Here is an 11,962-nt window from a genome sequence, read left to right as displayed (position 1 = left end):
CTGTTCCAGACACCATTTTACAGGCTGGGTATACATTGTCACCAATCAGAACTTCATGAAACTACAGGGGCTGAATTGAGAACATTCCCGATGTCACAATGAAATTGTCCAAGAAACAAAAAATGTGTTGCATTACTTATTGAACACCCCTAGTATTTTATGCTGTCAGACTACTAGCATCACCTTACACATTTTTTACCGTAACTGACAGATTGTTTCTTAATATCTTGGTGTGTATGCACAGTCACTGAAGTATCAAAGCTGTATGATATGTCTAAAGTAAACGAACTATGTGATATTTAAATCTTTTTGTCTGACTTGGTAGAATTCACCTCCATCCTGCCAGCTTACATAATGCTCCTATGTAGATATAATCCACTTCTTTTAGCAATTCTAATTTTTCTGATAACTGCCAAACAGCTTACACTTAAGATCAGCAAGTACAATTTTTCAAACAATTGCCATGACAGCACCTTCAAAGGAAAAAGAACAAAATAACAGTCCACACATTCAAAGCATTTCTGATTATTCTTTCATGGTAAACTTGTTTATTGTTCTCTTATTTACAGGTTCCAAAGAATTGAGCAACAGTTATAACAAAAATATGTGCACAATAAACTGCAATAGTTAACCTGGTGGCCAACCAAGCTGTCGCCCACCGACTACATGGATATGGAGATGATACACAGACTGGCATCCATCAGGCCCGTTATTTATAACTGAAATGAAATTTAATATCACACAGATAAAGTGAAAATATTAACATTTTACATCTTGAATGTGTGTGTGTGTGTGTGTGTGTGTGTGTGTGTGAGAGAGAGAGAGAGAGAGAGAGAGAGAGAGAGAGAGAGAGAGAGAGAGAGGTGGTGGTGGTGGTGGCGGTAGCAGCAACAGTAGCAGTAGTATATTTTCTGTCATAGTTCGCAAGGAGGGCAATGTTCACAAACTTAGCAACATTTTCAGTCTTCTAAATAGCACAATGTCTCACCTACACTATAACGTTAGCTGTTACCTTCACACCTTCCATTATTTATATTCTGCTAGGCTATATGGACAGTGACAATCAGACAAATGTTTACCTGTAGTAAACTTATACCAATTTCTGGGCCACAGTTTCTTTGGGAAATCATATGATATTTTATTTCAATACGACAATTCCAATTTTGCTAGTCTGAATTTGTTGAAAATAAGAAAATTCTTAAGAAGCTTCTTCAAAATAGGGCGTTCATATTATACTCTGGGTCATCCTGTAGCCATATACATAAAGAAATATTCATATAATAGAGGAAAACATTCCACGTGGGAAAAATATATCTAAAAACAAAGATGATGTAACTTACTAAACAAAAGCGTTGGTATGTTGATAGAGACACTAACAAACAAAAACACACACACAAAATTCAAGCTTTCGCAACCAACGGTTGCATCATCAGGAAAGAGGGAAGGAGAGGGAAAGACGAAAGGATGTGGGTTTTAAGGGAGAGGGTAAGGAGTCATTCCAGTCCCGGGAGCGGAAAGACTTACCTTAGGGGGAAAAAAGGACAGGTATACACACGTATCCATCCGCACATACACAGACACAAGCAGACATATGTAAAGGCAAAGAGTTTGGGCAGAGATGTCAGTCGAGGCGGAAGTACAGAGGCAAAGATGTTGTTGAATGACAGGTGAGGTATGAGTGGCAGCAACTTGAAATTAGCGGAGATTGAGGCCTGGTGGGTAATGGGAAGAGAGGATATACTGAAGGGCAAGTTCCCATCTCCGGAGTTCTGACAGGTTGGTGTTAGTGGGAAGTATCCAGATAACCCGGACGATGTAACACTGTGCCAAGATGGGCTGGCCGTGCACCAAGGCATGTTTAGCCACAGGGTGATCCTCATTACCAACAAACACTGTCTGCCTGAGTCCATTCATGTGAATGGACAGTTTGTTGCTGGTCATTCCCACATAGAATGCGTCACAGTGTAGGCAGGTCAGTTGGTAGATCACGTGGGTGCTTTCACACGTGGCTCTGCCTTTGATCGTGTACACCTTCCGGGTTACAGGACTGGAGTAGGTGGTGGTGGGAGGGTGCATGGGACAGGTTTTACACCAGGGGCGGTTACAAGGGTAGGAGCCAGAAGGTAGGGAAGAAGGTTTGGGGATTTCATAGGGATGAACTAAGAGGTTACGAAGGTTAGGTGGACGGCGGAAAGACACTATTGGTGGAGTGGGGAGGATTTCATGAAGGATAGATCTCATTTCAGGGCAGGATTTGAGGAAGTCGTATCCCTGCTGGAGAGCCACATTCAGAGTCTGATCTAGTCCCAGAAAGTATCCTGTCACAAGTGGGGCACTTTTGGGGTTCTTCTGCGGGAGGTTCTGGGTTTGAGGGGATGAGGAAGTGGCTCTGGCTATTTGCTTCTGTACTAGGTCGGGAGGGTAGTTGTGGGATGTAAAAGCTGTTTTCAGGTTGTTGGTGTAATGGTTCAGGGATTCAGGATTGGAGCAGATTCGTTTGCCACAAAGACCTAGGCTGTAGGAAAGGGACCGTTTGATATGGAATGGGTGGCAGCTGTCATAATGGAGGTACTGTTGCTTGTTGGTGGGTTTGATGTGGACGGATGTATGAAGGTCAACGTCAAGGAAAGTCGCATGGGATTTGGAGTAGGACCAGGTGAATCTGATGGAACCAAAGGAGTTGAGGTTGGAGAGGAAATTCTGGAGTTCTTCTTCGCTGTGAGTCCAGATCATGAAGATGTCGTCAATAAATCTGTACCAAACTTTGGGTTGGCAGGCCTGGGTAACCAAGAAGGCTCTATCAACATACCAATGCTTTCGTTTGGTGTTACATCATCTTTGTTTTTAGATATAAACAAATATTCAATTTGACATTCACATAAAATGGGAATAAATTAAATGCACTGCTTGCAGAGAAGAGATATGTGGAGACTACGATTATAAATCAAAAGATTAAAAAGTTGCTGGCTGTCTTGAGGCTGCTAGATACACACCAGCTGGCTGGTGATTGAAAATGGCTAATTCTAGAGAAGAGAAAGACATTCAAAAGGGCAAAAAATAGGGAAGTTATATTGCAGTTACACAGAGTCAGTGTTGCAACTATAATAATTTTTTGTATGATTTGTATTTGTTTACTCTATCTTAAAATATTTACATTTTCAACATATACTGTTACTGTAACTCACAAATCTGTTCAGGATGTGACTTGGCAAGTACAAGCATGGTTGCTCATTCATGACATGTAGAACGAGTGAGGGACATATAAAAATGATATGCAGCAGAGGAGAGAATACAGTTTTGCACTGACTTCTGAGGAATGAAAACATGTTACTTCTGGTGCAGCCTTTAATGTAATGCCACTCAGTATGAAGAGCTTCTCTGTTTAAACTCGTGATAAGTGGCACAGCTGTTAGGATATAACTTCAAAGTTAAAGTTAGACATATTAATACCACTGTAAAAACTGTCCACACAAGATTAATAACAATCAATGATAATGGAACAGTATTTCAAGATGTTTTGCATGATTTAAAAAAAAACTCATTCATGATGTTATAACAAGATTTTACGGTTGCTGAGGTGCAAAACAAAGAAAGCATGATTGTGTAATGTGACTAACTTATGTGTTCATCAAGTGGAAGCACAAAAGTAACTTACTGTGTTCATTTTTTCAGTAACTTCATTTGTACATCTATATGTGTTTGCAGAAGAAAGTCAGTAAAAGCAATTTGCCTTATTGCTTTTCTAATACTGGACAAGGTGTCTAGTTCAACTGAAGGATAATTAGTGACAACATGTTTGGTATCTACAACTGATCAGATTTAGCCTGAAAACAGAAAATTTCATGTAGCCTGTCTCACTGAACCATAAGTTGCAGAATTCAAGACATTGTCATTCACTTAACAGTGAAAACGAGGCTTCTTGCACAAAATTTAATTGCATTTTCTTTGACACAAGATGAATGCACCACCATTTGTGATACTGTTTGGACGGTTATTTATTCTTCCATCTCAAAAGCAGCCTTATTATTAAATAATTACTAAGACTCATACTAAAACCTCGGTAATTGGGTCCGAGTAGAGCTCGAATTTGGGAAAACTCAAATTACACAAAGAGTGACAATTTTAGAGTCCTTTTCTTTAAAATAGGGTCAAAATTTGATGTTCACAGTATTATTACAATAAACAAAGGTATTTTATTAGTTATTGTACTACTTAAAGTTTGTTTTACAAATTATGTTCTAGTATAAACTCAAGCATTTACGATAAACACATACGTATTACACATTTTACTGTAGAACTGTTGCTATTGTACATATTTTATTTTCAGAAAGAATCAATAGAGTTTTTAAGAATATCTGTTAGCAGTGTAGTCCTGCCATCTTCGTAAAAGCATAACATCATCCGGTGTCACCAGATTTTGCTGCTCCACACAGCACAGTGCTAATTCTAATGCCACTGTTCCATCACTATGACTCACTTCGTTGGGTTACATCCTGTGTTGTCTTGAATGATAATTTTTTGCTTGTTAAGTATTTATTTTTGTTTCCAGTACAGATGTATGGAAGGGGGGGGCGGGGAGGGGGGGGGGAGGGAGGGAGGGAGGGAGGGAGGGAGGGGGAGAGAGAAAGAGAGAGAGAGAGAGAGAGAGAGAGAGAGAGAACTAGTAAGGCTGACATTTGTATATTTTTGAATGATCTTGGTTTGGCAGATTTAACAATTAACAAAGGTGGGCAATTTATGGTCTCCAGAGACATTGCTGCAAGCTAGGATCATTACTCTATCTTTTGATTTCTTATAACCTGGAGAGGAAGCTTCATTTCTGGCTGCTAGTGCTTTAGTTGGAGTCCTGTCTCATCACAACTATAAACTTGATCCAGTGACAGATTTTCCTAATTTACTATATTTTTGTATTTTTTCTTAGGATTACTTTGACAGCTCTGTTGTCAGTGGATAGCTTTCACTGCAAATTTCAAGCTGGCTCACCCCATATCTCTTGCACCTAATTTGCCCATACAGAGTGTCAGAACTAGCAGAAAAACTTTCTTCTCCTTCTTCTGATAAAAGTGCCTTCTCCTGAGTCATTGGACTACTTATTGTGCTTCCTTTGGCTCACTGTTAGTAAACTAAAAGTAAAAGGCTTCACTAGACTTTTGCATTCTGATTTTTTTCATAGTACGTGGATTCCAAATTTTTTCTTCTTTTTTTTTCCCGTTTTATCACCAGTCACTCACTTCACCTAAGCCCAACTCTGCCACTGCCTTTTTTTATAGTCCTCCTCTGTCTAATCTGTTCAGTATTAAAACTTTCGTCTCCAAAGAAACAAATTTTCTCTTATGTTTTGAAGAGTCAGTGTTCACGTTACTGAAGAAATGGCAGAAACAATAATAAATACGTAACACAACCTGATTACACATACACAGAACACTGAGCAGACTCTTGCTAACTGGCAGCGGGTGAAACAACAATAGTAGCTAAAGCAGGCACAAATGTACACACACACATCTCTGTCACTGGTCACACCCACTTCCTGGATTTTTTTAAAATTTTATTCACGATATTCTTTGTGATTTTTTTTTAAACGTAATAGTCACCCATTGTCCACCCTTGATTGAAAGGAGGCTTGGATTGCCATGGCTCAAATTACCAAGGTTTTACTATATTCTGAACAAAATACACTGACAGAGACTATAGGAGAATCTTCCTTTTGTGACTATCATGTCAAAATAGCTATCATAGTATGGAACATCACTTTTATGAGACACATCAAAATCACTGCTACCTCTACAAAAGATTTTTCTACAATATTTCATTTATCATCAGTAGAAGTTACAGAGTGACAGTTATTGAACTTCATGAAATAAAATCGTCATAACTTCTGAATGCTATATGTTTGGACATTCAAACTGCATGGTAGGCCGCGGAGCATGATGGGAATTAGTATGTGAATGCGCATGTGCCTTCTTGTTGTTGACCATTTGCAAATGAAAAGGTCACAGTACAGCATGCCTGAGCATATAGCGCTTGTGATGGCCTACTACACGAGCAATAACAGCCCTACTATGGCTCAAAGAAAGTTTGCGACCAAATTCAAGCTGAAGACAACTGGTCCAATAGTGCTAACAATCAAGAATTAAGTTTGAGAGAATGGGTAGTGTTCATGATGACAGCATTAACAATGCCGGTTGTCCAAAAAGGGTGGAAACGTCTGAAAACATCAAGAAGACATGTGCTGTGTTTGAAACCACCCCCAGGAAATTGTTCAGACGAGCTGCACAACAGGTGAGAATCAACAGGGAGACACTGTGACAAAGTGTTGTTGAAGACATGCATCTCTTCCTATACAAAATTCAAACCCATCAGCCATTAAGCCCCAAGGGCCATGGAACAGCAGTTGTGTTTCACCAATACTATTGTCCACAGAATTGACAAACAGGACTTTGATGTGAATATGGTTAAGTTTAGCAACAAAGCCCACTTTTCATTTGGATGGGTTCACCAATATGCAAAATTGGCACATTTGGGGGACTGATAATCCGCATTTCCCAATCGCGAAGTCTCTTCACCCTCAATGGGTGACTGGGGTGACTGTATGGTGTGCAATGCCCAGTCACGGAATTATCGGTGCAATATTCCTTGATGGCACAGTGACTACCAAATAGTATGTGACTGATTTCAACAAGATGTGGTTCATGCAAGACAGAGCTCAAACCCATCAAAGCAGGAGCATTTTTTGGTGTCTTGGAGGAGCATTTTAGGGATCGCATTCTGGCTCTGGGATATCCAGAGGCCGCAGCCATATTCTTCGGATCTAAACACATACGACTCCTTTTTGGGGAGGCTATATTAAAGACAAGGTGTACAATAATAGCCCCAAAACCATTGCTGAGCTGAAAACAGCCATTCAGGCGGTCATTGATGTTCTGATACTTCAGCACGTCATGCAGAATTTCACTATTCGTCTGCGCCACATCATTGCCAATTATGGCAGGCATGTCAAACATCTCACAACCTAAATCCGATTATCTATAGTGGCGTTTACATGTTGAATAAACCGTGTGCATGCCGTAGTTTGTAACTAATTTAAGTTTTTTTTTCATATAAAAAATTGGAAATTTGTGGTAAGTTCTGTGGGACCAAACACTGCTGAGGTCGGCGGTCCCTAGTCTTACACACTACTTAATCTAACTTAAACTATCTTATGCCAAGGACAACACACAAATCCATGCTCGAGAGAGGACTCAAACTTCCAGTTCAATGATTATTACCCCGTATATGTAAAGAGCATCAACATGGATAAAGTCATGAGTGTGTTGACTTGTTGAGCAAGTTACCTCTGTAGTATAGATTAACATCACCAGTTCAAAGACTGTGGAAAATTTGGAAATCACTTGTTGAGCTTTGTCATTTTACTATGAGATATATTAACTAAAGCTACATCATATTCTTGACAGATTCTTACAACGTTAAAGCTAAACAGATGTACTCATCATGCACGTGAGTGACAAACTTGTAGCAGGATTGAAAGATAAATAATAGGTAGCCAATTTGTGGGCCAGAAATGAAAACACTTTTCAGTCACACCTCCAGCTGCCACACTTAGCAATATGGGGAAAAAAAAAGAAAAAAATTGAAAGCTGTCAAAAATCATTGCATGATCTCCACAGACTTGACAGTATGTGGTAAATTCTGTAACAAAACTGTTCACAAAGATTTCTATTGTGATTTTCCTCATCTGAATTTCCTTGATTTCATTACCAACCAGGCACAATTACATCTAATTTTAGAGCAACATATATACGTGAGAAACTTTTTCTCATTTACAAGTAAACTAAATGTATACTTCATCTTGAATGGCACAGCATTTTACAATATTAACAGTTTACAGTATCATTTGGTATCTAAGATTGATAGCTGTCAAATACAAAACACTACCCACCCAATGTCTTCAACTTTTTACCATACGAGAATTAGGGGGAGACCATACACCAAGATACAGCATCATCATCAGGTCACAGTGCTCATGACGAGCCTCTTCCAACTCTTTTTTTCTATCCTTTTACAGCTCTTCCTTGTAGATATTATACTTTCGGATTGGATCCATGAAACAGAGCTGTACAAGGATAAAAAAAGGCTCATCACCAGCACCCGGGAAACTGGAGCTATGACCTGATTATGATGACGATGATGCTTAATGTTGGTGCATGGTCTGTGCATAGTTCTTAAATGGTATAAATCTGAAGATATTGGGCTAGTAGTGTTCTGTGTTTAGTCACTATCAACCTTAGTTACTGAATGGTACTGTGCACAGTATCATCGTAGAACGCTGTTTCATTTCAATGTAACATCAACAGTCAGCATCAAATATTCGGTGACGAGGATGAAGATGTGAAAAACAAATGGAAAAAATTCAAAGGAATCGTGCAATATGCCCTAGACAAGTATGTTCTGAGTAAGGTCTTAAGAGATGGGAAAGACTCACCATGGCATAATAGCCATGTTAGAAAATTGCCACATAAACAAAGAGAACTTCACCTCAGATTCAAGAGAGGTAAAAACCTAGCTGACAAACAAAAACTGAACAAAGCGAAAATGAGCATAAGGAGAGCAATGAGAGAAGTGTTCAATGACTTTGAAAGTAAAACTTTGTCAACCAATCCGAGTAAAAACCCTAAGCGGTTTTGGTCATATGTAAAATCAGTAAGTGGAACATAATCATCTATTCATTCACTCAGTGACCATACTGGCACCAAAACGGAAGATGAAGGTCTCTCCTTTCAGTCATCATACAAATGTCGAGATGGCAGATATTGAGCTAACCGATCACGGAACAGAAAAACAACTACAGTCATTTACTTGCGGAAAGGCATCAGGACCAGATGAGATACCTATAAGATTCTACAAAGATTACACAAAAGAACTAGCAGTAATTTATTGTAGATCACTTGAGCAACGAAGGGTACCTAGTGACTGGAAGAAAGCGCATGCCATTCCCATTTTTAAGAAGGGCTGTAGGACAGATGCACACAATTATAGCCCTATGTCATTGACGTCAATCTGTTGTATAATTATGCAACATGTTGTATGCTCAAGAATTATTATGGTTTTGGAGAAGGAAAATCTTCTCTATCAAAACCAACATGTATTCCACAAACAGAGATCCTGCAAAACTCACCAGGAGCTCCACAGCGACAAAAACAATGCCACTCAGGTTGATGCTGTGTTCCTGACTTCAGCAAATATTTTGACACCGTCCTGCATTGCCGTTTAGCGAAAAAAATACAAGCTTATTGAGTATCAGAGCAGATTTGTGACTGCATGCAAGACTTTCTTGAAGACAGAACTCAATAAATCACTCTTAATAAAACAAAATCGACAGATGTAAAGGTAATTTCCAATGTTCCACAAGGAAGTGTGATAGGACCATTACTGTCTACAATACATACAAACGATCCAGTAGAAATTGTCGGACGCTCTCCAAGGCTGCTCGCAAATGATACGGTTGTCTATAACAAAGTAGCAACACCAGAAGACAGTAACGATTTGCAGAATAACCTCCAGAGAATTGATGACTGGCGCACGCTCTGGAAATTTACCCTGAACATAAATAAATGTGACATATTGCACATGCATAGGGAAAGAAATCTGCTACTGTATAGCTACACTAACTGCTGGAAACAGTATCAGCCATAAAATATCTAAGAGTAACTATCCAGAGCGACCTTAAGTGGAATGACCATATAAAACAAATAGTGGGAAAAACAGGTGCCAGACCCAGATTCATAGGAAGTGTGTGTGTGTGTGTGTGTGTGTGTGTGTGTGTGTGTGTGTGTGTGTGTGTGTGGTTTGAGGTTTTCGGGTGCTAAACAGCATGGTCATCAGCGCCCAAACGCATAGAAACAGGAACACACGCCGTGAAGGGACGAAAACAGACAGCGAACAAGGAGAATGGCTAAAAGACACAGACCTGACGTAGTTCCAAATCCTCACATACAGAGGCAAAACAAGAGGAGAAGAAATGCACTAAAAAAGGAAAGGAAACAAAAAGAGAAGAGAACAGAAATCGAAGTGAAACAAGTAGGTAATCGTGACTGGCGGACCTCTTACCTAAAACCTGGGTGAGCCAGTCACCCAGCAGCACATTAAAATCCTCTCCCTAAAATCCGAGGCAACAAATTGGACAGGACACAAAACCGTAAGACCTTAACCACAGTCACTGCGTCGTCTTGCAAAATAGAGGGCAAATCCGGTGGCAAGGAAACCACCGCCCTCTGCTCAGAGAATAAAGGACAGTCAAGTAAAATGTGGCGGACAGTAATCTGGATGCCACAAGCACTGCAGATTGGGGGGTCCTCCCACCAGAGTAAGAAATCATGCGTCAAGGGACTGTGCCCGATGCGGAGGCGAGTGAGGAGAACCTCATCCCGCCTGCATGACTGGTAGGACGTACGCCATGGCCGCGTGGTGGCCTTGACCAGACGCAGCTTATTTCCACCGACTGCCAGCCACTCCTCTTCCCATTGACGCATAACATGAAAACGCAAAAGGGAGGTAACAGCATGGAGGGGGACAGCACATTCAACAACGTGAGGGAGGGAACATGCATCTTTGGCAGCCACATCCGCCAGTTCGTTTCCCCTAATACCCCGTGTCCCGGGCACCCAGCAGAAAGATACTTCCTTCCCCTGCCGTTGCAGGTGGAGTAGGGCATCATGGGTGTTCTGGACGACTGTATCCACTGGGTACAAGTGTTGCATGGTCTGAAGGGGACTCAGGGAGTCAGAACAGATGAGAAACTTAAGACTGGGAACACATCTCATCTGCTCCAAAGCCCGCAAGATCGCAAACAATTCGGCATCAAAGATGGTAAACGCCGCAGGAAGCCGTAACTTGACGACTCAATCAGGGAAAACAACAGCACAACCAACAGAGTTCCCCTGTTTAGAGCCATCCGTAAATACTGGTACATGGTCGGGATGCTGGTTTAAAATATCGTAAAATAAGGAGGTAAAAACAAACGCAGGAGTGCAGCTCCTCTGTACTCTGACAAGTCTAAAAGGATGCTGGGCCTCTGGAGCAACCAGGGAGGCAGGCGAGTAAAACCCTGGAGTTGGGGTGCCACACTCTCCACACCAAGGGACTCAAGCAAATGCTTGGCACAAATCCCAAATAGTCTCGTTGCCCCGGGAAGACCGGAAAAGAGACATTCCATAGGCGGTCGGGTAACGGTAGAGTACACAGCGGAGGTAGGACTGGCAAGGAATTAACACACCCGTCACACCATGAGGAGTTTCCGCCGGATGGTGAGCGGCGGTTCCCCTGCCTCGGCACACAGGCTGGGGATGGGACTGGTACGGAATGCACCAGTGGCCAGCCTGATACCCTCATGGTGTACAGCGTCACGAATCTTCAGATACGAAGGCATCGCTGACCCATACATGGTGCATCCATAGTCAAGACGCGATCGGACGAAAGCTCTATAAAACTAAAGCAGACGCGCCCGATCTGCTCCCCAGGACCGATGGCTCAGACACTTCAAAATATTCAGTGCCTTCAGGGCCCGCACCTTGAGGTCTTTAAGGTGAGGCAACCACGACAACTTGGAATCAAAAGTGAGGCCAAGGAACCTCACAGTGTCTCTAAAAGGAAGAATGGTGTCCCTCAGACGCAATTCAGGGGAGGTAAAAGGACGTCGAGAACGATTAAAATGAACACACACACATTTGTCTGCAGAAAAGGTAAAACCCGTCTTCGCAGTCCGTGCCTCTAATCGCTTTATCGTAAGCTGCAGCTGCCGACTAGCAGTGACAAGACCAGAGGAAGAACAGAAAACAGCAAAATCGTCCACAAACAAGGAGCACTGGGCAGGACTCCGGATAGTGGACGTGATACTATTAATGGCGATGGCAAAGAGGGTGACACTTAAAACGCTTCCCTGAGGAACACCATTCTCCTGCACGTACAA

The 11,962-nt window shown here is 41.4% G+C and overlaps 1 protein-coding gene across 2 annotated transcripts in view; it reads right to left on the bottom strand.

Moving 5' to 3' along the window:
• Positions 1-525: 525 nt before the first annotated feature.
• The window catches only part of LOC124712498 (uncharacterized HIT-like protein Synpcc7942_1390), a 38,379-nt gene continuing 26,942 nt past the window's right edge, over positions 526-11,962 (bottom strand). For both annotated transcript variants that reach the window (XM_047242795.1, XM_047242794.1), the window contains exon 4: positions 526-719. In XM_047242795.1, coding sequence (XP_047098751.1) covers positions 628-719 — 92 coding nt within the window. In that variant the 3' untranslated portion in view covers positions 526-627. The remainder of the gene's footprint in view (positions 720-11,962) is intronic.

This window comes from Schistocerca piceifrons, chromosome 8 (genome assembly GCF_021461385.2).
Source record: "Schistocerca piceifrons isolate TAMUIC-IGC-003096 chromosome 8, iqSchPice1.1, whole genome shotgun sequence".
NCBI lineage: Eukaryota > Metazoa > Arthropoda > Insecta > Orthoptera > Acrididae > Schistocerca > Schistocerca piceifrons.
The sequence above is the reverse complement of the archived record's forward strand: the minus strand, read 5'-3'. Positions and strand labels throughout refer to the sequence as shown.